The sequence below is a fragment of the Oryctolagus cuniculus genome, chromosome 20 (assembly GCF_964237555.1).
Source record: "Oryctolagus cuniculus chromosome 20, mOryCun1.1, whole genome shotgun sequence".
Lineage (NCBI taxonomy): Eukaryota > Metazoa > Chordata > Mammalia > Lagomorpha > Leporidae > Oryctolagus > Oryctolagus cuniculus.
Window position 1 is genome coordinate 10032187 of NC_091451.1, and position 27324 is coordinate 10059510.

At 50.7% G+C, this 27324-nt stretch overlaps 2 protein-coding genes across 2 annotated transcripts in view; one reads left to right on the forward strand and one right to left on the reverse strand.

Moving 5' to 3' along the window:
- Window positions 1-19199: 19199 nt before the first annotated feature.
- Window positions 19200-21690, reverse strand: SIX6 (SIX homeobox 6). Its single transcript, XM_002719543.5, has 2 exons — window positions 20769-21690; window positions 19200-19768 (listed from the first exon to the last, which is right to left on the reverse strand). Exons 1-2 carry the CDS (start codon window positions 21338-21340, stop codon window positions 19600-19602), a joined length of 741 nt encoding a protein of 246 aa, XP_002719589.1. The 5' UTR covers window positions 21341-21690; the 3' UTR covers window positions 19200-19599.
- Window positions 19790-27324, forward strand: part of C20H14orf39 (chromosome 20 C14orf39 homolog) — an 87362-nt gene continuing 79827 nt past the window's right edge. The window contains exon 1 of the mRNA XM_070065073.1: window positions 19790-20687. The gene's annotated coding sequence lies outside the window, so the exon portion shown is untranslated. The remainder of the gene's footprint in view (window positions 20688-27324) is intronic.

The following is a 27324-nucleotide window of genomic DNA, read 5'->3' on the forward strand; positions in this document are numbered from 1 at the left end:
AGCTGCTGCCTGCAGCACTGGCATCCCATATGGGTGCCGGTTCTTGTCCAGGCTGCTCCACTTTCAACCCAGCTCCCTGCTAATGACCTTGGAAAGCAGCAGCGATAGCCCAAGTGCATGGGCCCCTGCACCCATGTGGAGATCTGGAAGAAGCTCCTGGCTCCTGGCTTTGGTGGCCATCTGGAGAGTGAACCAGTGGATGCAAGATCCCTCTCTGTGATTCTTTCAAATAAATAAATCTTTAAAAAATAGATTAAAGCATAATACAGGCAGATGTTTAGCCTAGTGATCAAAATGTATCTCTCTGTTGCTCTGCCTTTAAAATTTATGAAAAATAAAAATAAACATTAATTATACCCATGTCCATATGGGGACACCTGTGTTCAGCGTCTAGCCCTGGCCTCCGTCTCCAGCTTCTTGCTGAAGTGGACCTGGGAGACAGTAGTGATGGCTCAAGTAATTGAGTTCCCTCCACCTGCACAGGGATGAAGGTTGAGTTCCTGGCTCCCAGCTTCAGTCGTGGCCCAGCTGCAGTTGCTATGAGCATTTGAACAGTGAGCCAGCAGACAGAAACTCTCAGTCTACTTCTCTCTCCCTGTCTCTCTTTGTCTCTCTGTTCGTCAATATTTTTTTAAATTATTTCTGGGGCTGGCATTGTGCCAAGCAGGTTAAGCTGCCACCTGCATGCCAGCATCCTACGTGAGCTCTGATTCAAGTCCTGGAAGCTCCATTTCCAATCCAGCTCCCTTTAATGCACCTGGGGAAGCAGCAGAAGATGGCCTGGGTGCTAGGGCCCCTGCTACCCATGTGGGACACCCAGATGGAGTTCCAGGCTCCTGGCTTCATCCTGGCCCAGCCCCAGCTGTGACAGCCATTTGGGGAATGAACCAGAAGAAGGAAGATCCCTCTCTCTGAGTCTCCCCTTCTCTGTAATTCTGCTTTTCAAATAAATAAATAAATACTTCAAAAATTTGTAAATGTTTATTTTATTTTGTTTTTATCTACTTGAAAGGCAGAGCAATGGAGAGAGATAGAGACATGTTCCATTAACTTTTGAAGTGCCTTGGGCTAGGCCGGGACTGTGATCCGTGTGGGAGGACACTCTCAGGGCAGTGTGGGGCTGAAGAGGACATCTTGCTGCGGGCAGTGCAAAAAGGCCACATGGGCAAAGCGTGGCTTCTGGGCTCTCGGCATCAGAACTGGTGTCCGGTGACAGGGCTCCAACTCCAGACCTGGAGTGGCGCTATTCAAGTAGTGTGGATGGGATGAGGGATGAGTATAGAAACTGGCAAAGTAAGGGTATAGGGACTGGGAGGCTGGGTAGATTATGGAGATGAGCACTGGAGGTACTAGAACCAGGGTACGAAGTAGCGGCTTCATTTTAGAAGGCGCGGTTGAGGTCTGGAAACTGAGTCTGAGCGGGAAACGGGCACTTGCGGTGCGTTCCCTCGTATCCCACAACAGAGAGGGAAAAAATCTCTCAGCGCTTTGGGGGTGGGGGTGGGGGTGGGAAGTGAGGCTGTGGGTTCAACCAGCGACAGGAAATCAGGCAAGAATTAGCTCCCTGCTTTCCCAGTAGCTCTTTATTGAGCTTTGATGGTTATGGAGACCTGGCTTTCTTGAGTAATTCCCCAGTTAAGAAGGAAATGCAGGGGCCAGCGCTGTGGCATAGCACCATCCCATGTGGGCGCTGGTTCCAGTCCCGGCTGCTCCACTTCTGATCCAGCTCTCTGCTATGGCCTGGGAAAGCAGTAGAAGATGGCCCAAGTCCTTGGGCCCCTGCACCTGCACGGGAGACCAAAAAGAAACTCCTGGCTTCTGGCTTCAGATTGGCTCAGCTCCAGCTGTTGTGGCCATCTGGGGAGTGAACCAGCAGATGGAAGACTTCTCTCTCTCTCTCTCTGTCTCTCTGCCTCTACCTCTCTGTAACTCTGCCTTTCAAATAAATAAATAAATCTTTAAAAAAAAAAAAAAAAGGAAACGTGTTCTCTCCATAAGAGTGGTAATGATAGTAGGTAAATAAACAGATCTCTCTCTCTTTTTTTTTTCTTGTAACCTGCTTGTATAATTGCCCAGAGGACCTGCTAGCTTTTTACTTCATTGAATTTATTTCTTTAAAAAATAAGGTTTGGGAGGCCGGCGCCACGGCTCAGTAGGCTAATCCTCAGCCTGCGGCGCCGGCACACCAGGTTCTAGTCCCAGTCGGGGCACCGGATTCTGTCCCGGTTGCCCCTCTTCTAGGCCAGCTCTCTGCTGTGGCCAGGGAGTGCAGTGGAGGATGGCCTAAGTGCTTGGGCCCTGCACCCCATGGGAGACCAGGATAAGCACCTGGCTCCTGCCTTCGGATAGGCACTGTGCGCCAGCCGCGGTGGCCATTGGAGGGTGAACCAACGGCAAAAGGAAGACCTTTCTCTCTGTCTCTCTCTCTCACTGTCCACTCTGCCTGTCAAAAAAAAAAAAAAAAAAAAAAAGGTTTGGGATCTAAAGAAGAAATCTGTTTATGCATTTGCCTAGAGAATAATGCAAATAACTGGAAATGTAGATTTATTTTAAAAAATCAGAGTTTTCTATGCTAAAAAATTATTATAGAGTAAGAAGGCTTGCATTGCATTATGGTGCAGCAGGTTGAGCCACCGCCTACTACGCCAGCATCCCATTTGAGTGCCTGTTCAAGTCCCAGGTACTCTGCTTCTGATCGGGCTCCCTGCTAATACACCTGGGAAAGTGGAAGATGGCTCAAGTATTTGGGACTCTGCCACCCACATGGGAGACCTGGATGGAGTTTCAGGCTCCTGGCTTTGGCCTGGCCCAGCCCTAGCTGTTGTGGCCATTTGGGGAGTAAACCAGAAGATGGAAAATCTCTCTCTCTCTCTCTCTCTCTGTCTCTGTCTCTCTCTATAACTCTGCCTTTCAAATAAATAAGTTAAAAAAAAAATAAAAATTGGGGGGCCAGGACCATGGCTCATTTGGTTAATCCTCCACCTGCGGCACCGGCATCCCATATGGGTGCTGGGTTCTAGTTTCCAGTCCAGCTCTCTGCTGTGGCCCAGGAGGGCAGTTGAGGATGGCCCAGGTGCTTCGGCCCCTGCACCTGCATGGGAGACCAGGAAGAAGCACCTGGCTCCTGGCTTCAGATCAGCACAGCACCAGCAGTGGCGGCCATTTGGGGAGTGAACCAAAGGAAGGAAGACCTTTTTGTTTTTCTCTCTCACTGTCTATACTCTACTTGTCAAATTAAAAAAAAAAAAATTAAGGCCAGCACTGTGGCACAGCAGGTTAAAGCCCCAGCCTGCAGTGCCGGTTCTAGTCCCAGCTGCTCCACTTCCGATCCAGTTCTCTGCTATGGCTTGGGAAAGCAGTAAAGACAGCACAAGTCCTTGGGCCCCTGCAACCACATGGGAAACCTGGAAGAAGCTCCTGGCTTTGGATTGTTGTACCTGAGCGAGTGTAAACGAAGGAGCACCACACATTGATAAAATCTGATGGCCCTTTATTGCCGGCAGTGGAGAGTGGGCTCATGCCCTTAAGAACTCTTGACCCTGAAGTCCAAAGCAACAGGGTTTATAAAGGAAAAAAAAACAAAAAACAAAAAACAAAAAACAAAAAAAAAAAAAAACACAAAATCAGGAGGGGAATTCATGGTTGCTAGGATCAGGGGGGAATACATCGTTACTGGGGTCAAGCTGACCTAAAACCTATGCAAAAGTAGTATCTTTTTTTTTTTTTTTTTTTTTTTTTTTTTTTTTTTTTTTTTGACAGGCAGAGTGGACAGTGAGAGAGAGAGACAGAGAGAAAGGTCTTCCTTTTCCATTGGTTCACCCCACAATGGCCGCTGTGGCCGGTGCATCATGGTGAGCCGATGGCAGGAGCCAGGTGCTTCTCCTGGTCTCTCATGCAGGTACAGGGCCCAAGCACTTGGGCCATCCTCCACTGCACTCCCAGGCCACAGCAGAGAGCTGGACTGGAAGAGGAGCAACTGGGACAGAATCCGGCGCCCTGACTGGGACTAGAACCCTAGGGTGCCGGCGCCGCAGGCAGAGGATTAGCCTATTGAGCCACGGTGTCAGCTTCTACAATCTTAACAATTTTAATTATAATCTTGACATTAATCCAGGTATTGGTTTTAATCACATGTAGGACATAGACAAATTACATTTTATCATTAACCCAGGTGCAGCCTATCCACTTCCAAGCTTGAGTGATCATGCTAGGGGGTTTCTATGCTCTGTCAAGTGTGGTGTAGTGGACTGCTACTGTTCAACTGTTTTAGATCATAGTTTCAGACCAGAGTCTCACGGTGTGGGGGGGGCACCTTCCCAGAATGGAGTCCCGACTGTCAAGGTGTTACTTCAGGATCAGCTCAGCTCTGGCCGTTGCAGTCATTTGAGGAGTGAACCAGCAGATGAAAGACCTCTCTCTCTCTCTCTGGCTCTACTTCTACTGTAACTCTTTCAAATAAATAAAATAAATCTTTAAAAAAATTAAAATTAAAATTTATAGAGCAAGGGCCTATTCTAACATATAGAAAAGCAGAAGGACTTTAAACTTCAAGGGTGCCTGTTTCTTCTCTCACCCTGCCTTCAACTGTCTGCCATTGCTCTTCTTGACGCCTTTCTCCCCAGTTGGTACCCAGGGGCCAAGCAAACTCCCTTGGGAAGCATTTGGGGTTTGCTCTGAGTGTTCCCCAACCCTCTCAAATTCTAATTCCACAGGAAGAGCTGTCAGGAATAGTCTTAAGGCCACATTTCACTTGAGAGAGAAAATGCCCATGGGCCTTCCATTTCCTTGGGATGACTGCTAACCCCCTATGGAAGGGGGAGGGAGAACAGAGGGTGAGAGGGGTTACAGAAGTCTGAGAAGTGATTCAAAGGCAACCGCATGCTATGCCTTGGGGATGAAGGTCAAGGTTAAGAAACAGCACCTTTTAAAGGACCCTCACAAGCACTGATTACACAATGCCACATTGACAAGAAGATGCAAATTAAAAAGCAGTGACTCCTGGTGACTCAGCTAAGACCATTTGGTCTTAAGATGGGATGAGCTTTGTTGTCTTCGGTAGTTTATTTTGTGGTAGGGTTGCGGGGAAGGTGGGAGAGGGGAAATCAGTTTCATAATTTCCATTTAGGTGAATTCAAATGATGCGAAATCGCCTTTCTTGGTTTTTGCAGTTTGATTTTACAGGTGAATAAGCAAGCATGGAAACAACCACTTTCGCCTGGAAGCACAAACACGCTGGCGCCTCCCTGCCCAGAAGAGGAGGTACTATATTCTATTTATTTACTTATTTATTTATTTATTTTATTTGAAAGGCAGAGTAACAGAGAGGCAGAGGCAGAGAGAGAGAGAGAGAGAGAGAGAGAGAGAGAGAAGTCTTCCATCTGGTGGTTCACTCCCCAGATGGCCGCAACAGCAGGAGCTGTGCTGATCCAAAGCCAGGAGCTTCTTCTGGGTCTCCCACGTGGGTGCAGGGGCCCAAGGTCTTGGGCCATCTTCTATGGCTTTCCCAGGCCACAGCAGAGAGCTGGATCAGAAGTGGAGCAGCCAGGACTCGAACTGGTACCCATGTGGGACGCCAGCACTGCAGGCAGTGGCTTTACTTGCTATACCACAGTGTTGGCCCCAATATATTCTTTATTTTAAAAAGCAATTTGTAGGCCAGTGCTGCTGCTCACTAGGCTAATCCTCCACCTTGTGGAGCTGGCACACCGGGTTCTAGTCCCAGTCAGGGCACCGGATTCTGTCCCGGTTGCCCCTCTTCCAGGCCAGCTCTCTGCTGTGGCCCGGGAAGGCAGTGGAGGATGGCCCAAGTGCTTGGGCCCTGCACCCCATGGGAGACCAGGAGAAGCACCTGGCTCCTGCCTTCGGATCAGCGCGGTGCGCCGGCCGCAGCGCACTGGCCACAGCGGCCATTGGAGGGTGAACCAACGGCAAAAGGAAGACCTTTCTCTCTCTCTCTCTCTCTCACTGTCCACTCTGCCTGTCCAAAAAAAAAGGCAATTTGTATTTGATTATTTGAAGGGCAATGAGAGAGAGAGAGAGAGAGATCTTCCATCTGCAGGTGCACTTGCCACATGTCTGCAATTACTGGGGTTGGGCCAAGATGAAGCCAGGATCCAGGAACTCATCAGGTCACCCACATGGGTGGCAGGAACCCAATTTCTTTAGCCATCATGGCTGTCTGAAGGGATCAGCACTGGTGGGAGCTGGAGCTGGGACTGGAACCCAGTCTTTCCATGTTGGATGGTGTGTCTTAGTCGCTAGGCTGAAGGCCTGCTCCCTCATTTATTTGGTTGTTTCTTTAGTTCCCTTTAATCTGTGATATTCTTTGGTCTTTGCTTGTCTTTTGCACCTTAACTCTTGGAGAGAACGCTGCTTAGTCTGTAGAATATCTCTCAGTTTGGGTTTGTCTAGTGTTTTCCCTTGATGGGATTGTGCAGTGCTGGCCTGAGTACTGTGAAGTCATCTGGTGTCCTTCTCAGCACATTGCAGATATACTGAGATATACGATTCCTGTGTCCTGTTACTGCTGATGGCAACCTTGGGTACTGGGTTAAGTCAGTTGTTCTGGGTTTCTTCACTGTAAAGTTACAATTTTCCCCTTTGTAATTGATAACCATCTGGGGATACTTTGAGAGAATGCTAATATCTTGTATTTTCTCAGACTTTTGCCCACTGGTTTTTGCATCATCTACAGGATCTTGCTTGCAACAACTCAATTCTGTAGAATTTGCCTAAAGTTGTTGTTATTCTCTCTATATTGTCTCCACATATCATGTAGAATTATTTTATAGGAAAATGCTACCGTCTCTTTTCCATTTACTGATTTATTCTATCTATATTCATATGGACTCATGAATATTTTTTTATTTTATGGGTTATAATCCAATAATGATGTAATTTAGTTGCTAAATTATTCCAAATCTGGCCATGGGGGCCTCCTTCGGATTGGTTCCTGTGTCCTTTTGCCTGGCTCTCACCCTCTCTGAGGATCTTGTACTGCAAACTTAGCCAGGTGCAGGTGGCTCCAGCCCTGGAATAAACTTCTTCTCTAAAGAGCCCTAATTTTTAAAACTGCTTTTGCCCTGAAGTCTTGTTCTGCTGTCTGCCCCAGTGGGCAGCCTTCTGAGTGTAATGTGTTTCTATACTAGGTTTCTTTCTCTGACTTTGAACTTGGAAGGACAACCTCCCTCCCACAAACCATTCTCTTTGCTTTCTAAAAAAATATTTATTTATTTATTTATGTTTTTGAGGGAGGGAGAAAGAGAGAAAGAGAGAGAGAGAGAGATCTTCCATCCACTGGTCCCCTCTCCCAAATGGTCACAACAGCCAGGGCTGGGCCAGGCTGAAGCCAGGAGCTAGGAACTCCATCCTGGTCCCTGACATGGATGGCCGGGCCCAAGTACTCAGACTATCCCCTACTGCCTTCCCAGGTGCGTCAACAGGGAGCCAGATCAGAAGCAGAGTAGCTAGGGCTTTTGAACTGGCACTTTGGTAGGGGATACCGGCATCACAAGTGGCAGCTTAACCCTGTGCACCACAGTGTAGACCTCGCAACTTCGCTGAGCGATAGCTAATGTACTTCTCCTGGTGCCACGCAGTGCCTCCAAGTTTCCTCTGAACTATGAATCTTTTTTCCTTTGACATTTGTTGTCCCCTAGACACAGTTTGCTACTCTCCTATCTGATTTAGGGCACTTGGATCCCAGTATTAAAAGCTTCTCTTTTGTTTACTGTGCCAACTGATCCCACACCTTCAGGCTCAGTCTCTGCCCAGCCCACGCCTCCCTAGGTGGCACCATGGAATATCACGGAGGAATAAACTTAACAGTTAACTTTAACTGTGCTGATAAGACCTCAAGGTCAGTTTCCCTCTCCCTCTCCCTCTCCCTCTCCCTCTCCCTCTCCCTCTCCCTCTCCCCCTCCCCCTCCCCCTCCCCCTCCCCCTCCCCCTCCCCCTCTCCCTCTTGTGGGGAGCAATTCGGACTAGACTAAGTTACTGGAATTAAGACTTATTCTATGCATCTGCTCTCCCGCAATATGGCGCTGGGAGAGAAGAAAACAGCTTCTACACAGCTGCCTCCAGTTCAGCCAATAAACTGTAGGACTTGCTCCTGATTGGAGGAGAGCAGCGTGCTCGGCGTGTGGGCAGCCGAGTTAGGATTGGCAGAGGAGGACTATAAAGGAGGAGAGAGACGGCATGCACCAGGAACATCTAAGGGGAACATCTAAGGGAACACCTGTGCAGCCCCCGAGAGAGCCTGCCGGCGGTGTGCCGCTCCCCTGCGGAAGTGGGGAATGTGGCCAGGGGGAACCGCCCTTCCACGGAGGTGGAAGGGTCAGTAGCCAACCCGGGAAGAACCAGCAGCAAACCCGGGGAGGGCCGAGCAGACGAAAGAACAGCGCAGGGTCCTGTGTCGTTCCTCCACGAAGAGGGGGAGCGACATAATGGTGCCGTGACTCGGATATGAAGTCTAGGCAGGGCTTAGTGTCGTTCCTCCACGAAGAGGGGGAGCGACACCCTCTCCCTCTCCCTCTCCCTCTCTCTCTCGGCCTTAGTGTAAGGCTGCGACAAAACACACCAAACATTGAGGGGCCACTTTGATTAATTATTAAGCTTATACATGGGCCATACCTGATTACAAGGAAAGACGAGCTCTGGAGCCAATTTGAGAGGGACCATATTACCTAGAAGACAACTGAGAGGAGAATCAGACAAACACAGGAAGAAGCAGCTCCCCTGGCGACCTGTAAAGTACCATCGGTGGATATCAGGTATCCGCGAAATCATGGCCGTCCAATGGGATGATATGGGAACAGAGTGCAGGGATTGTCACCCATGCGCCCACTGGAGCCCAGGGCTTAGCCCATAGAATGGAAACAGGGGGTTGGGTCATCACCCACACCCACTGTTGCCCGGATACAGAGTCCGCAGTGGTGCTTGGTACCAGGACTTGGAGATGAAGCTGAGGGGAGCCACAACCCGTAGTGACAGTCGCCCTGAGAATTTCTCATTCCACATTTTACCTCAGCATTTGAAAGGCCGGTGTGTGGATGGAGACCACGGAGCGTTCGGTGGTGTGGAAGCGCTTCCGTGGAAGGAATTCTGGGCCTGTGTTTTGTGACTGGCAGAAATCCGGGACCCCAGGGCAGCTCAGAGATCCCCGAAGGGAGAGCGAAGTCACTGGGGGAGCCTGGATCCGAGTCATGGCACCAATGTAAGGACCACAAAACACACCACACACCAGTCAGAGGAAAGGTTTACTGTAGAGTGGGGGAAGCCCGATGGGACGGGCAGAGGGGAGAGGCTGAGAGAGAGGAGAGCATAAGACAGAGCGCACGTGTTCCTGTTTAACGGAAGGGCTCCTGTTAAACCTTTGCCGGGGCGGGCAGCGAAGTAGGAGCAGCGACTCCCATTAGGGTGGGGGTGGAGCTGACATCGGTGGTTGGGCTGTGGGACTTAGGACAGAAACCTGAGGGCCAAGGCCTAAGGTGGCGAGTGAGGCCTAGATGGCGCCACATAGACTGTGCCATTTTACTAGCACTCAGGGAGAGTTTGGTGGAGCTGTCCGAGCACTCCCGGTGACTGATGGCCTTGGGAGGTAGAACCAGGCCAGGAACCCCCTGCAAAGCGCCCTGTGCAAGAGCCTGTTTTGTGCACTCTCCTAATCATCACATTTAGTAGCAACTGTATTACCTGCTTTATATTTCCTTTCTGTTACCTTTTAAAGTCAATTCCACTTCTGATTCAGCTCCCTGCTGACATTCCTGGGAAAGTAGCAGAAGGGGCTTGTGCTGTGGTGTGGGGGGTAAGGCTGCCACCTGCAGTGCCAGCATCCCATATGCAGAGAGAGAGAGAGAGAGAGAGAGAGAGAGACAGAGAGAGGGAGAGAGAGGGAGGGAGGGAGGGAGAGGTCTACCATCCGCTGGTTCACTCCCCAATTGGCCGCAATGGCCGGAGCTGTGCCAATCTGAAGCCAGGAGCCAGGAGCTTCTTTTGGGTCTCCCACCTGGGTGCAGGGGCCCAAGGACTTGAGTCATCTTCCACTGCTTTCCCACGCCGTAGCAGAGAGCTGGATCGGAAGTGGAGCAGCTGGGACTCAAACCAGCACAGATATGGGATGCCAGCACTGCAGGCAGCAGCTTTGCTCACTATGCCACAGCGCCAGCCCCTGACTTTATATTCTTGCTGCTCTCACACAAGAGTGCAGAAAGACTGCTCCTCTGCAAATAAATCTGACATTTCTGGAAAGGACTGGCTCCATTTGATGTCTACACCCCACTGTAGGTCGGGGGTCTATGAAGTACTGTGTTTGGCAGCCACACCAGAAATACACAGGGTCAGGGAGGAGCATTTCCCTAAGGGTATTGTTACCAGGCACAGGTAGGAGAGAATGCAGGACAGGCACAAGCCATGGAGGTGCGTTTACGCCTGTGTCGTGAGCCAAGGCACAAAGGCAGCAAATCGCAGGCCATGTTCTCACTCAGTCACCTGTCGGAAGACGGTATGGAAGAGACTAAGGCAAGCAAGACAGCTGGGGTGCAGCATTTAAAGAGGCACACATTCCCAGATGCCGAGCCTGAATTTGCAAGACCTGGAGAATGAGTGTCTCCTTAAATGTTGTACCTCAGGCACCAAGCCTTCCCCAACCTCAGTTGGCCCTATTTAGAAAGAAGGGATGCTCAACAGGGTTGAAGGTCAACAGGTTGAGTAGTTGGTACAGGAACTTTGGAAGGAAGGGCTTCAGTGGCATGTTGCAAGTCAAGCCCAGTTTGCACACGGTTAAGGTAACTTCAGGGAAGAAATGGAGGCAGAGGATGCACACCACTTGCTTGTGAGACTTGGTGTGAAGGGAATGGTAGAGAAGGAATCGCATCTTGAGAGCAAAACCTGAGGGGCCCAACAGGTTTTTGCTTTTAGTTTTCATATTGATGGTATCTGACCCAGAAAGCACCCATTTACTTCACTGGAATGACTTGACGGGTATTTGGCTCCTCTCCAACCAAAAATAATTTCCTGCTAGGCTGCTAGTGATGTCTGAACTGCCACCATTAGTGATTTGGGGTTATTGAATTAAAGGATTATCTCCTAGCAGTTAGTAAGTTTCCTCGGAAGCCCCATCTGTAGGTAATTCATTAAGCTTTTAGCAGCTATTTGTATGTTGATGTGAATTGGCTTATCTGTTTTTTTATGACAACAGAGACTAGACTTTGATAAAGTGAGGGTAAAGAACAGGAAAAGGCCTTTGATGGTCTGGGAAGGGGCACCAAAAGGACCCAAGGTGAAGAGGACCTCTAAAGAAAGTGTAACCGGATGCCAGGAATAACCTGCCCATCTCACAGTCCTACCCAGGGCCCCTCTCCATTTGCCAGCTTGAACTCTGCCTCCCTACATCAATGGATCATTTAAAAAAAAAAAAAAAACACAGCTGGTCAGTAGAACCTTGTCAAAACTCTCTGGGAAGATATTTTGTGCCTCAGGTAACAGAAACAAGTGATGGACTTAAAGCCCAAAAACCTATTCTTTTCTCTTTTTTTAAATATTTATTTGAAAGTCCATTACAGAGAGGGAGGGACAGTTATAGAGAGATCTTCCATCGTTGGTTCATTCCACAGACGGTCACGACAGCTGGGACTGGGCCAGGCTGAAGCCAGGAGCCTTACCTGCCACAGCACCAGCTCCCTGAATTGCTTTTCTGAGGTACCATAAAATGCTTGCCACATAAAGAAGCAATCAATACACATTCAGCAAAAATGTGGGGAAAAATTATTCTAGTGGTAAGACAGTTAATAAAATGACTTTGATTGTCTGAATTTTGTAATTTGATGTATTCCTCATGTTTGAAAACACTTGTAATTGTGAATTTCTTTTCTCATACCAAATTTTACACTGATAATTTTCTATCTGTTATCATAAAGGGTGCCCCCTCCTTCCAAATTGTGTAAGCTTCCAGGCCTCTAAAGTCTGCATCCTTCTCTGGCCTTGTGACTTTAAGTCCCGTGAGCTCCAGTTTCCCCATCTGAAAGGTGGGAAGCACTCTATTTGCCAACTTCCCCCACAGGGACCTTGTGAGGGAGTGAAGGGTGCAGGTGAAAGAATTTTATTATTAGCAGTAAAGAGCCATGCAGGGGTCGGTGCTGTGGCACAGCGGGTAAAGCCATGGCCTGCAGTGCCAGCATCCCACAGGGACGCCAGTTCTAGTCCCGGCTGCTCTGCTCCCAATCCCCCTCTCTGCTATGGCCTGGGAAAGCAGTAGAAGATGGCCCAGGTCCTTGGGCCCCTGCACCTGCATGAAAGACCCAGAAGAAAACTCCTGGCTCCTGGCTTTGGATTGGCACAGCTCTGGCTGTTGTGGCCATCTGGGGAGTGAACCAACAGATGGAAGACCTCTCTCTCTCTCTCTCTCTCTCTCTGCTTCTCCTTCTCTCTCTGTGTAGCTCTGACTTTCAAATAAATAAATAAATCTTTTTTTAGAAAAGACATCCTGTTAAAAAAATAAAAGAGCCATACAAATGTAAGTAAAATGGGATCACTGCTTTCCCCCCAAAGAAATGAACCTTGTATTTTCCCCCAAGAGGTTATATTACCTTCTCAGAGTGCTATCCTGATTTGGGTTATGGGAAAGCTTTGTGTTGATGACAAACAGCCCAGGCAGAGTAAAGAGACTAGGGAAGATGACAGGGTGTCTGCACAAGTCCGTCCGCTGCCACTGCGGAAAACCAACACGTCGGCTTCTCCTTACTGGGAGTGTTGAGCACACATTTTTGCTTCTGATACTAAGGACAGCATTTAAGATTTAAACAATTTTCAAAGGGGTTTGTTTCTTTGTCTCAGCATTTAACCAGGAAAATGGGGAAAAGGAAGAGCCGTTCACTCAACCCCCATTATATATGATGGTCTGTGGTAGGTGCACACATGCGTTATTCCAGTGATATTCCTAATAGGCCTATATGTTGTCACCCTCACCTTACAGAAGCAGAAATCTAAGGCTCGGAGAGTCGAGTGGCCCAAATTCACAGGGATTAGGAATTTCCAGCCGGGTTTCTTTGCTCCCGCTCTGTCAGAGGCCAGTCCCTTGCCACAGGCTCTGTACAATATAGTTTCCATCTTCCAATTTTCTTTTCTATTTTAAATTGATGAACCCAACTCATATAGTCTCAATTACCTGCAAAAGTAGTTTTGTAGATAAGGTGTCTAGGATATGCCACAGATTTTTTAGTCCAAATACGTTATTTACCATAATTTATAAAAACTCAGGAGTATATTCAAAGCAATGAAATATGCCTTAAGTGGTGCTTAACTTAAATGTACGGATCTTTAAAAGGAACCTTCAATATCTAAAAATGTTCAAAATGCATAATAAATTCTCACTAGACTATTCTTGCACCAAATTCTGAGTTCATGTTAGATCTCATGAACTCATAATAGTTCATGATAGAAAACCTAAGTCTAATCTTTCCAGCAAGAAAAAAAAATAGCAAATCAGTATTCTCAAGCTGCAGGCTGACAGCACCAGGCTAAAAGGACTATCTAGGAGGCAGCCTTATATATATTTTATCAGAATTTGAAATTATACACAGTTCACTTGCTTCTGCACATTAAATTTTAAAACTGATGGTGAGTTAGGTATACAGTAGATTTTTACAGGGCTTTCATGATTCAAGATTTTAATGAATACAACTTTCCCCCATAGGTTGGCCTGAGCATGGGGATATGATGCCAATCCAAACCTTTCAAAGTGGACACCTGATCTGAGCTTGTGATTCTTTGTTGTAGTATACCTTTTTTTTTTTTTTTTTTTGGTAGGTCGAGAGGGAATAGGAGAGTGGGATATGGAGGAGAGAGAGAGAGAGAGGGAAAGGGAGAGACGGACAGGAAGGATTATTTTCTTAGTCTGTTCCTGTTGTTATAACAGAAATACCTCAGGCTGGGTAACAGAAAAATAATGCAAATGTGTTTCTCACAGTTCTGTAGGTTGTGAAGTCCAAGATCAAGACACTGGCAGCTCTGTGGGAAGTTCTGGGAGCTTCTAAGAGGGCACCTGCTTGGGGCCAGCGCTGTAGCCTCTGCCTGTTGCATCGCCATCCCATGTGGATGCCGGTTCATGTCCCAGCTGTTCCTCTTCTGATCCAACTCTCTGCTGTGACCTGGGAAAGCAGCAGAAGATGGCCCAAGTGCTTGATCCCCGACACCTGCGTGGGAGACCTGGCAGAAGCTCCTGACTCCTGGCTTCAGATCAGCCCAGCTCTGACCATTGCGGCCATTTGGGGAGTGAACCTGCAGATGGAAGACCTGTCTCTCCCTCTCTCTGTAACTCTGCCCCTCAGAGAAATAAATCTTCGGGGGAAAAAAAAAAAAAGGATGCCTTCTTGCTGTATCCTCACATGACAGAAGGGCTTGGTGTCCTGTTCTCAAATGGCAGAAAGACAGAAGGGCAAAAGGGACCCACAGACTCCCTCCAGCCCTTTTATAAGAGCACGGGGCCCCCTGACTAAGGCAGAGCCCCCAAGCGTCACCACCTCCTAAAGGCCCCATGTCCCAGTGCTATTGCTGGGTTAAGTTGCACCATGAGTTTGGAGGGTCACATTCAAACTCTAGCAGTCGGCTTGGAAGTGGAAACCTCCCTTACTCAGGTAATCCTAGGAATTCTATTTTATAGTGTTCAAAGAAAAACCGGATGAACTTCGGAGACTCATCCCGGAGAACCTGACAAGCAAGAGCCAGTCAATTTCAGAGGAGAGGATTGAAGCGGACTTTGGGTGCAGCCAATCGTTAGTCATCTTTGCCGTTCAAATAAATCAAAACTAGCAGAAGTCCCCGACTAAGATGGGAGCAGACAGCCTTCAAGGAAGAGCCATTCATTCATTCGGTTTTAAAATATTTATTGAGAACTACTGCTTAGGCTAGGTACTGGGAATACAACGGTGAGCAGGGCTCCACCTGTGCCCCTGAACAGCTTACACTCTAGCGAAGGGAGTCAAACATGGAAGCAAATGAATACACAGATGTGGTACAGGGCGAAAACAGGCTTAGTCTAAATAATGGGCAGTGGGGGCATTCCCAAGGAAATGGAAGATTCTCGGGGGATGGGGGGGGGGGTAGCCCACGGGCTCCAGAGGCGCTCGCGCAGGTGGGAAAGGCTGGTGGGTCGCCCGCCGGCAGCCAGGCAGGGGACGTCTTCGGGACACAGCAAAACCCCAGGGCGGGTGGAAACGGCGCGAGCTGGGGCCCGGAGCGCCACGCTGCCAGTTCTGCCTCGCGGCCGTCCTCACGCCCCTTTGTCTGCAGACAAGGAAGTGCGCCAGGGAAGAAAGCCGGCTCCTTCCCTCGCGGGAGGCTGTGTCTCGTTTAAAATTTGGGAATAGGAATGCTACAAAACAGGGCTGCCAGCCAGGACCTAACCTGAGGAGATTTGTAAGAGCTTAAGTGGGAAGTGGGGGTGGAGACACAAGGTCCCCAAAGAAAGGGACCCGGGGGCCCGCCGGGGCTCGGAGATGCTGTCGCGGACACTGGGCCCGCGAAGAGCCCGGCTGCCGCCGCCCTCCCCTCGGGCTGCTGGGTCTGGAACCTCCCTGCTCGGCCACTCGCTGGCCGTGGCCGGGGGTCGGCGCTGCTCCGCGGGCGGGCCCCAGGCCCACGCTCGGCCGCCCCGCGTGCCCTGGCTCCGAGGCGCTCCCGCCGCCGCGCCGTCCGAGGCCCCAGGGCGAGCGCGCACTCGCAGGTGCACGCTGTCGCCTAGGTTTGGTGCAGGCCCCAAGGGTTTCGGCAGGCGTCTCCTGGAGCTTCTGGAATCTGGGTAGTTTAACAATAGGAGTGGCTCGAGGCCTGCGCGTCGGCGACTCTCTCGGGGCCGCGGGGCGGAAGAGGTGCGGGCGCCGCGGCGGCTGCCCTCAGGGTCCGGGCCTCTCCTGGGGCACCAAGTTCGGGCTCGACCGCCTCGCCTCGCTCCGCTCCGCGCCGCGCCGCCCCTCCGAGGGCAGCACCCAGCGCCCGCCGCTCCAGCGCCGCAGCCCCGCAGGCCTCCAGGAGGCCTCCCCGCCCGGGCTTTCCTCAGGACGCGCCTCGGCGCCCCGGGCCAGCGCGCGGACAATGACCCTTTCTCCCCTCGCCGCCGCCGCCCCCTCGCAGTCCGCAGGCAGACCTATTAGCCATTCAGGCCGACAGAACCCCGCGGCCCCGCGCATTGTCCCGCCGAGCGCCGGGCCGCCGTCATTAGCCCTGATTACGCTGAGCCGCCTGACAGCGCCGCGGGCCGCCCGGCGGACCCCCCACTCGCCGCCGCCCCCGGCCCCGCCTCACAATGGGAGCGGAAGTCGTCCGCGCTCCCGCGTCCCCGCTGAATGGAGCGCCGAGCGCTGCCCGTCGCCTCCCGCCCCGTTCGCGTCCTCTGTGGACACAATATTTTTTCCCCTTTTTGTTAAAATTAGGGAGAGAGAACGAGGTCAAGGAAGACTTTGCTGGAGCTCTTTGCCTGTCATTTGTTTAACGTAAACAAAGAGCAAGTCTCTACCCCCACACTCCAGCCCCGGCCTCTCGTCCCCTCCTGCCCAGATTTTTATAAATAAACTGGGGAAGGGGCTGGAGTAGGGGCTGGGGAGCGGCGGGCGGAGGCCGGAGGGAAGCCGGGGCCGTCCCTCTTTCGGTGGAATCCGAGGCTGATTGAACTATTCATGGGCTGTCAGAGAACCTGTGCTGCGGCGAGAGGTACTATCCTCACCTCCGCCAAGTCCATTGGATTGCAAAAAAATACTGCTTTCTACTCTGCTGCTGCAACTGCTTTTGGGAAATCGTGACAGAATTACAGAAAAAGAAGCCCATCATATTGAGAAGTCAGCCTTTCTACTACCTCGATTAAACAAACAAACCAAGAAGCCAACAAAAATCATAAAACAACACCCTCTCTAGATCAGGATAAAACTGAGATAATTTAAAAAAAAAACTCTACAATACATGTCCCTGGGAACATTAGGATAAATTAAAATAAAATAAATCTCAGTGCGAAGAGATTCAGGTTAATTTCCACATGGGGTCTGTCGCTAAAGAACTGATTATTCACAAGGCAGTAAGGGGCAATCAGATTTTAGATAAACATTACAAAAATATTTTAAATGACATATTACCCCCTTAAGATTGTAAAGTGAAACCAGAGAAATCAATCCTTAGATTGATGAAGCAAAATAGCTACTTTAAAACATATTCCCGAGGCAGCATGTTAACTTTAGGGTAGATTTAAAGACTTTCACCAAAGCAGGAAGAAAAATTCTTCCCTGTTTGGCGCTCTCCCTCCCCCACCCCTACCCCCCAAGCAATTAAGTGTCATTTCAAAGTTATTTTGCAAAGAGAACGCTTTGTTCCTAGCAGTTTTCTTGAGATGGCAGAGGGACAGTTCCCACTGCTTTTAGGTATCGTTTGCACTGCGAGTGGGGTGTGATTTTTAGAATATCAAATTCCTTCATGCCATTCCACTCCCTAGTCTTTTCTCTTCCCTCTTGGATCTGGAATTATCGAGGTAAGAGATAAAATTTGCCCACCAACTTTTCCAAATGCTGGTTCTGGACAGCTGCTTAGCTGGCGAAGAATCCAGGGACTACCTGGGTTTTTGTTGGAGGGCAATACTGCCTGGGCCGGGGTGACACGGGAGGCCCCAGAGATGCAGCATGTGAGAAGGCACTCAGCCCCAGTCTTGTACGTGCTGCACTGACGCAGCCTGGAGAATGTGTGTCGCCTTCAATGTGATCTTCTCCCTTCCTTGAGCCCTGACCTGCTGCTCGGCGCTCCAGGAACTAGCGGGGGCTCTAGGAAAACTCTATAGCTCAATCGTCCTAGCTTTTCAGGACCCACAGAAGTGTATTTGCTTGCTTTCGGGAAGAACACCAGATTGGTTACGAAGATTTCTCCTGTCCTTCCATCCACAGATCTTGTGCAAAAAAAAGAGTTTTGATTTTCAGGTATTCTTTGCATAAAAGCCATGGCATAAAACGACAGTCATTTATAAAAGCCAAATGAACCATATCTGTTTAAGTGACTGAGAAACTAAAATCAACCCATACCCGTGCCCTGGGCTTCCACTATGTATCTTGTCATTTGACTGCTTTTTTGTCGTCCATGATTTCGCTTATTTTTATTTGGTTTGCACTTCAGCACTTCTGTCTGAAGAAGTTAGTAGGCTTCTGATTCAAAGAGCATCTTCTAATGACAGAGGCAAAGCGAAAGGACACTGATGGGGTGCGGGGTGGGAGGATGGGGGGGGTCCAGCTCCAGGGATTTAAAGATCAGTGTCAAATTTTATAATATGCAATCCGTTCCACTAGGAAGAAAGCTTAGACTCTGGATAGCATTTACTTTTCTTGGTACAAGAATGATAGGTGGTTTTTGTGGAATATATGTATGTGGCTTGCAAACAAAACAAAAGAATTAAATACTAAGAATATTTTAAATGCTTGAGGCCATTACCGGAATGGTGAGACTCTTGATGCTTATTTCAAGTTTACTATAGAGATTAAGACTTTTAAAATAGCAATCATTTCTCTGCAGCCTGTTTCATCCTCAGTATGTGACACAATTACCCCCATTCCCCTTTTTGTTGAAAACCACACATTTGATTAAAACTGGCTTCCGCAGCAAGAAAAAGCTCATCTAGTTATTTACAGGCTCTCCTATATCTTTTGCCTGTCTAACCGGGCTCACTACTTGAGTCCCAGAGTGTGGCTTCCTAAATATACAACTGTGAGAGCTGTGAACATTTCACAAAACAAGTGTCAGGTGCACAGCCCACAGGTCCCTGTGCTGGCGAGGTGGAGAGCTGCCTTACTGGGGCAACGTTCATGTTGCCAATTGCTAGGTCTAAACATATCATAATGCATGCGAGGTGGTTATGGGCCTGCCACAGGCTGTTTTAGAATTACACTATATGATCTTAGAGAAGGCAAAAAAATGTAGAGAAGGCCTTCAGTGAGACCATTTGCACAGGGGTCCCTGCCTAGTGCAGGGGATGTTGGGGGGCTCTGTTTTGTAGGAATCTGAGAGCAGCGCCCATGATTAAGAAAGGTTGCCCACCAAGTTGTTTTATTGTTTGGCTTCTCCACACAGAACACACCAGCCTGCGAGTTTTGGAAACAGGAAGTTCCCCAAGCAACAGAGAAACCTACCACGGCAGTCTCTTAAATAACAATTAAACAGCATATATATGTTTTGTTTTCTTAAAAAAAAAAAAAGCTTTAAAGCAAAAGTTATACACATATGACAGCGTCCTTTCGGCATGAAATACCCACGGGAGACTCAGGGCAGGCGCTCGGCGTGCAGTTCGCGTTTCGAAGGCCTCTTTGCAGCAAAACCCTCCGGAAAAAAACAAGGCGAGGAGAACGTGGCCCTGGGTCAGGCCTCACTGCGGGCCCCGATGGTTGCGGATGTGGGGCGCCCGTGGGGCCAGGCCGGCCGCCGGGCGGACACGGCAGCCTGCGCCCGCGGATCCCTGGCCACCTGGCTCCTCCGGCGCCGGATATGCTGGTCTCATCCTCTCTCCTTCCTTCATTGTGTTTATCTCGCTGTTAGATTTTTTTTTTTTACACTGGATTCTGTTTCTGTGCGTGCGGGGCGGGCAGCTCAGATGTCGCACTCGCTGTCGCTGGACGTGATGGAGATGGCCGAAGTGGCTGCCTTGCTGGATAGACTGGCGGCTGGGCTGGCGGCGACGCCCAGCACCTCGGGCACGCCCTCGCCCTCGGCTCGAAGCGCTCGCCCGGAGCCCTGCGACAGAACCTGCTGCTGGAGTCTACCAGGGAAGGAAGGGGACAGGGGTCACAATGCGTTAGCATAGCCGCCCGTTCGTCCCCTCCCTCCGTGGCGGCCGGGGGCTCTCCCCAGACCCTGGCACCCACGGCCGCTCTCCTCTCGCCCTTTCTCGGCCCCAGCTCCCCAGTCTTTGAGATTCTGGGCGCTCAGGGTCTTGCCCACCTTCCAGGACTGTCGGGGAACATCAGAGGTGTGGATGACAAGAGCTGGTCAGGCTGCGGGACCTGAGGCTCCCTTCCCGGTCGGACTCTGCCTGGGGCGCACGCCTGAGTTTGCGCTGCCAGGGCTGGGTCCGCTAGAGGCAAAAAGGGCTGCCTCCGGGTTGCACGGAGAGTTTGGGTCTGGGGACCGAGGCTGGGCTCTGGGCCAAAGTGTTTGACTGACAGAGATTCACACTCTGGCAATGGAAAGCTTCGGCGACCGGTTTGCAGTTTGGAGGCAAGTCTGGCCGTACATGGGAAGATTGGACTTCCCACTTCTTAGAAACAGGAATCCCACGAAAACTGTTTTTTGAAAGCAGTAGGGAGCAATGCACGTGGCCTTTAAAGACGATAGATAATTAGCACGAAACCGACACACTGCTAATAAGCCAGACTGCACTTACTCCGCATCCTGGGCCCAGACTGACATAGGCCTTGGGCTCCCTAATTGTTTATGGGATTTTAAATTTTACTTCTAGGCGTTAACTCTCCCCATCGTGCCCCAACGAAGACTTGGCTTGGTGTCCGGGTGCAGCTAGTGCCAGCGACCCCACGCGAGGCCCCAAGAACCAGAGAGAGGAGGTGGAAAACCAGGATCCTGGAAGAGAACCCCCTACCCAGGATCCCAGAAGCAGCGGCTTATAACCGAAAACGGACTGCGCCCCCAACTCTTGCTGTCTGGGAATCGCCAGGCACCAGGTAGGGGCGCCCGTGGTACCTACCGCCCCCCCCCGCCCCCTCCCCAGTGCGCGCAAGGCGCGGAGGCCTCCAGGTACCTACCTGTTCTTGGCTGCAGCCGCTCGGTCCCTTTGTCGGCGATTTTTGAACCAGTTGCCCACCTGCGTGGGGGTCAGTCCTGTTGCCTGGGCGAGCTCACGCTTTTTGCTGGGGTTGGGGTATGGGTCCTGCAGGTACCACTCCCGTAGCAGGTGCCGCGTGCGCTCCTTGAAGCAGTGTGTCTTCTGTTCGCCGTCCCAAATGGTGCGCGGCAGCGGGAACTTCTTCCGGACGCGGTACTTGTCCACCGGCCCTAGGGGCCGGCCGCGCAGCTTCTCAGCCTCCTGGTAGTGCGCCTCCAGCCACAGCGCCTGCAGCTTGGCGTGCGACTCCTTGGTGAACTTGTGGTTTTCCAGGATGTGGTAGAGCTCGCGGTAGTTGCCACCGTGAAAGGCCACGATGGCTCGCGCGCGGAGCACCGACTCATTTTTGTTGAGGGCCTCGCAGGCCGCAGGGGCCACGGGCAGCGACCAGAGGAAGCGACCCAATCGCTCCACGTCGCCGCTCTCCTCCAGGGTCTCGCATACCCCAGCCACTTGCTGGGGGCTGAAATTCAAGATGGGCAGCTGGAACATCGAGGCAGTGCCGGCGGCGGCGGCGGCTGCAAAGACACCGAGCCTGGAGGCGGACGCTCGCGCAGCGGATGCCGGCGGGCCGGGCCCGGTGCGCCAGGCTCTTTTCGGCGAGACGGCGTGGGGCAGCGGGGACACACGGCCCCGGGCGGCGGCGGCGACGCAAACGAGCGGGAGCGAGCGATCCCTGCTGCAGGAGGTGCGGGTTTCGCGGCTCGGGTTCGGCTCGGCTCCGCTCCGGCACGCAAGCAGGCGAGCCGCCGCAGCTATTGGGGTGGGCGGATTGGTCGCGCGGGCGCCATGGAGACCCCCTGTCAGTCACCGGCCGGCTCTGCCAATCAAGGCTGCGACCAGCGCGCCTGGGCTATTTCAGCACCTCCCCGCGCTCGACAGCGCCAGCCGTTCGCTCGTGGACTTCCTCTCAGTGGCCTGGAGAACCTGGAGGATGAGAAGACGTGCGAGTGGCTGCGGGAAAGACAGAGGCGAGAGCGAGGGCGTTTCGCTGCCCCAGCTCTCCCTCCGCCCCCAGCCCTCCTCGTCTCCCCACCCAAGAGCCCGTGATGCTGCGGGGAATTCACTTCGGGGCGATGCGCGGCCTCGGGCGACAGGTCTGCAGAGGACAAAGAGGACCGGGCCAAGTCGAAACCCCCCGAGAATTCCCACGTTTAGTTGTAAGGAAACAGCAAACCTTTCGGGGAGCGCAGGAAAGGGAGAGGGCGGGGTGGGGTGGGGGTGCTGTCTGCCAGCCGCCCCTTCCCTTTCTCCAGCTGCCAAAGCAAACCCGGAGCGGAAAGAGCAGGACCCGGGATTGGTCGAGGGCGCCTCCCCCACTCCTCTGCAGCGATTTTACTGGGGAGCAAGGACAGGCTGGCGCCCGCTAACACAGGTGTGCTGACCGTAAAGCCGAATGCTTGGGGGGAAAGGGGGCCGTTAGGGGTCCGTCCCTCGCCCCCGGTGTAGTGGACTTGAACAAACGTGCAACACAGTCGCGTCTAGAGTGAGAAGTCACGCGTAGGTCAGGACAGCAACTTAAAAGCTTATTTCAAAGACCGTTCTACAAATATCGATCTGCTGGGCTTCTTGCAGGCGAGATGTTGCGCCCGGCCTGTGTCCGAACGTGAAACTCGAGCCAAGGATGGAAACTCTAACCTTGGCGTGTTAGCCCAAGAATGAGCCAGCAAAAGGCAAACGGAGAAGGGCGATCCACAGCGAGCCTGGAAAGCGCCCCGCGAGCCGCTGGGCCCTGGCCCTCGGTGCGGAGAGAAAGAGCACTCTCGGCTCAGTAGATTGAATTGGCAACTTTTATTGATTATCAATTGACATCCGCATCATACAGGTTTCGGAGGCCTCTGTCCAAGAAAGCATGGGCTCATCCGGGCCTCAGACAGGGATTTGTGTCGTTCTGAGGAAACAATTGGGGGTGGGGGTGGAGGGGTGGGGAGGGCAGGGGGTCTGTGCCAGGACAGCTCCAGGGATTGCGTGTTTGGGAGGCCGGCGCTCAGCAGGAGCTCGGAGGGGCGTGCTCCCCTCAGAACTGGACTGGGTCTGGCGCTCTTTTCCTTAGTATCAAGTACAGTTTGTGCGCGGCGCGTACAGATCCGGTGAATCAGAAGGCAGATAGATAGCACAGATGGTTGGAGGTGTCGGGTCAGATCACGCCACGCCTGAGTGCAGGGCCAAGCTCGTTCTGACGGAAAACCCTGATATTATTTTCACAGATCTTCACAGTTCACTCGAAAAAAATAGCAGAGCGGAAGAAAAAAAAAAAAAAAAAAGCCCTGCAACCATTTACCTCGTTTCTGCGAGATTGCCAGCCGCCTCCACGGAGGGGCTTTCTTCTGCACGAGCTCATTTTTTTCTGGAAATGAGACAGGGCAGGGGCAAAATAAAAGGGCGGTGAGGATAATGACCAAGCATAAACCTTAGCTGGGGGAAAGGGCTTGAGTCGGAGGAGCGACTTGCGGTGACCAACAGCGCGTGGGGGGCCCAAGATGTACAGGCCGTGGAGAATCCGCCGCACCCCAAACCCCGTGGGCCTCGGCACGCGGGGAGCGGCAGGGATAAGGCCGGACCCAGGCAGACCTGGGCTCCCCAAACTCGGGCCCCTTGCTGCAGGTCGCGGATGCCTGGCTGTTTTGTCCCCGGAGGTGGCTCGCCCGCCGGCTTCTCCCAAGGTCGCCAAGTCCCTTTGCGCTCACCCCGCACTCCCAGAGGCGGCCGCGGGCCCGCCGGGACCCTCCCGCCCGCTGAGCAAAGCGGACCCGGGTCTCCATGCTTGACCACTGGCGGCGGGGAAGGCCGTCTGTGCCCGGCCTGAACCGGCGTCACGCTCTAGCCCCTGTGAGCAGCCTGTGATCCTCCTCCGAGTCTAGGCGTCCCATCCAGGAAATGGGAATATTTCTCCTAGGACCAGTTTCTTGGACAAAAGTTCTGGAAGGAGCTCTGGCGTCCGCGGCCGGCAGGGCCGCCCCTATGGCTCGCAGGCTGCGGGGCGCAAGGTCCTGGGGTCCCGGTCGCCTCTATGCGGGGCGGGAGAAGGGCTTGGGGGTTGGGGTCCATCAGGAGACCCTATCTTCGTCATCGAAAGGCACTTGACTTGATTTTATTAACTCAGAGGAAATAAACAGCTTACGGCCGGCCCCTTGGAATCATTCGTTTACCAGTCAAAAGGACGCAGGAGGAAACGTGGGAGCCGAGCCCTCATTTGGGGAACAGAGGCCCTTCGCAGGGTCCTGCAGGGTCCTTTGGAAATAACCCGACTGGGCGGGAGACAGGGACCCCCACCCCCGCCGCCTTTCCTTGCGCTTCTCCCGGGATTGCCACGCCAAAGCTGCACGTTCGCTTTGCTTTCTCAGTGTTACAGAATCAGGGAGTTTTTAAAAGCCCGTCATCTGGGGGGCTTTGTGTCAGCACCGCGGGCAACGCGCCACGCCTCAGCCCACACTTGCTTTTTCTTGCGCCCTTGACCCGTGGATGAAGACGGGGCCGCGGCAGCCCGCGGCCTCCGGCCTGTCTGGGTCGCAGCGGCCGCAGGGGCTCTGCGGCTTTCTAGGGCGGTTTGCAGCTGGTGACTTGGGGACTCGGGCAAACGCTTGACTCGAGCAGGGAGCCCCCACACGTCCGATTCTGCTTTCTCCAAAGTCAGGGAAAAGCGTGCAGAAGACAATGCCCGCGGGCAGCCGCTGGGGGCCCAGGTTCATGACAGAAACCTTGCGTGTCCCACGCACGTGGGGACCTCGCCCCTCGTTCTGCCCCTGCTTTTTTTCCCTCCCTACAGCGGAGGGACCCTGGTTACCACAGTGTCCTGTCTTTGACCTCTCCCAAGTCACATGCCTGAAGAATGGTGATGCGTTTTTATTTTCTCTCCCACGCAACTGCCCACGGTCAAGGGTTTCAAGAACGTGGCAACCGAATCTGCCCGAATTCGCGGAGACAGACATATGTGCTGTTACTGAGCGTCTTAGACTGGCAGACACGGAGGCCGCGTCTTTTGTGTGCGCGCGTTTGGATGGGGGGGAGGGATTTTCCTTCCCCCTTTCTGTGCCCCAAGCCACTGTCGCTGGTGAACGCTGGCTTTGATTATTATTTTTAACTTGAATTTATTTCTGAGTGCTGGGAAAGTAATCGAGAACGTTAACAAAGGCATTTTACAGTCTTTGAAATGACAGCATTTTAAATTTCACACTCTCAATAATCTGATTTTCAGACGATATCATACGCCATAGAGGGGTGTTAGTTTATGTGTTTGGCGATCCAGATACTCAGATTACTTAGTGAATTAAATCTCCTACTTAAAAGGCAATCCTAATAACTTCCCAAGGTATACTGCTGGATGTCATGCATTCCTCTTCTGCCAGAATGCACCTCTGACAAAGAGCAAGAACGCCGCTTTCTTGGGTACTCCTGGGAACAAGCACCATTTGACAAATGGTTGGTAGATTTCCTACCACTGTAAAATTAACTGGGAAAAAGGTTTACAGTGAAAGTAGTGATCTACTTTTAAGAGATTAGGATATTTTATTGTTATTTTGTGATTATTCACCAGTTATTTTCTAAATGACTTGAAAATGATGCTAAATTGCTTATGTTAAGCAGAGGAATTTTAATAAATTTAAATGTGGAAAAAGCCACTATTTGAAAGTAATGATTAATTAGCAGTAGTTTTTTTTTTTTTTAAATGTTGGGCTGTCTATACAGCTCTATGGTTAATCCAAGACATTGGAATGACAATTTACCTTTAAGCCAAAGAGCATGTTACAAGCTATCCTCCTTGTAATATGAACTGTGGTCTTAAATGCATTTTTCTCTCGCCTGCTCCTTAAGGACTAGACTGTGTACAGGGCTGACTACACTTCAACATTGTTTGTCTAAAGGATTAATGTTTTAAAATGTAACCAGCCTTTGACTTGTAAATACTAACATCAGTAGGGAAACACTAATTGAATGACTGAAAGAATAATTAGTTCATACTTCTCTACTGGAGAATTACTTTTTTCCGCCATGTTATTGTTATTTATTTATTTATTTTTACCACTTTTAAATCCAAGGTCAAAATATCCTTCTAAAATACACATAGAAATCTTAAAATTCAGTGAAGTGGCAAAACGTAAGTTTGTTTAGTATCCTCTTGGATGTGCAAAAGATTATTTCACAATAAATTGTGCCATATATCAGTATTAAATTCCAATTCCAAGTACTGGAAAGTCAAATAGAGGCTGTAATCTTCAGTAAGGACATTAAATTCTCTGAGTTGATGCAGTTGGTTAGCAAAAAGTACTTTTAAAAATTGCATTATAAAACATATACTTACATAACATCTTACCCTTCAAATCGGCAATTCTCCACTGAGACCTCTCTACATCCCAGGAACATCTGTCATTATCTGGAGACAATTCTGGGTTTCACAACTAGTATCTAGTAGGTGCGGGCCAAAGACGCTGCTAAACCTCTTAAAATGAACAGGACAGCCCTCTATAACAAATGTCAATAACACCACTGTTGGAAAAACCCTGCTTCAGAGGCTCTCAAAACAGTCGAGGCACAGAATATAAAACCTGCGATTCTGTTTCTTCTGGAGTTGAATCAGTGCACTTTGAGTTTCAAACTGCACCTGGGCCATGTTCATCACATTTGTTCCTAAGAACCTATTGAAATTTTTTTTTCCAAAAATGACTGTAAATGATACTTACACTGACTGAACACTTATAAATCTATAAATATCTGTGGGGAAATGGGGGTTTTATTTCTGTCATGTTGGGATCTATATTCTTTGAATATTTGAATCTGAATGTTATTGTTCCATTTCTCTTCTTTCTACAAATATACAACATATGAAATCCAAAGAGATTAAATGATTACCCGTATCACACAACTGATTTGTAGCGGAGATAGGTTTTAAACACAGATTCAAACATCTGCCCATTTGCTTTCCGTATCTAAAGAACTCCGTTTGAGTTTGAGGGCGGAAGATTAGAACCACGCACACATAGTTACTGACGCCTGTCACATGTAATGTCCTGTACTGTTTCAGGTTGGTGCATTTTAGCTCAAGGATCTCAGCGAGATGAACTATTCTGGGTTCTGTCAATTGGTGTAACCCTTGCAACTCCTAAAATGCCCTTCACACAAAATGTGGCTCTGAGACCTCCATTGTCTTCTTTGGGAATTGAAACTACTGGAGTCCAGGCTGTTGGACACCCTGCCCTGACTCAGCACCCGCTACCCTACCAGCAAAGATGTGAGCGAAGGCAGCTCTGAGGGAGAAGAGATTAGACTGGAGGTGTTGCAAAGCTTAGTTTAAGTAAAAAAGAAACAAAAACAACAAACCTCTGACTCTGAACTCTTTTGTCAGGTCTTTCAAAAGAGTACCAGTGACGCTCACCAGCATTTCTATAATTAACAAGCTGTCAACATTTCTATTACGACCACAGAAGTCTATTACAGACCACAGAATTGTGGTGAATGTTTCTTTAGGTCTGAAATGTTAG

Bases quoted from the DNA above. Each gene is read 5' to 3' on its own strand.
- SIX6 (XM_002719543.5), bottom strand. From the start codon at position 21,340: ATGTTCCAGCTGCCCATCTTGAATTTCAGCCCCCAGCAAGTGGCTGGG. The intron at 19,769-20,768 runs GTAGGTACCTGG...CTTCCCTGGTAG, and splicing joins GCGGCTGCAGCCAAGAACAG to ACTCCAGCAGCAGGTTCTGT.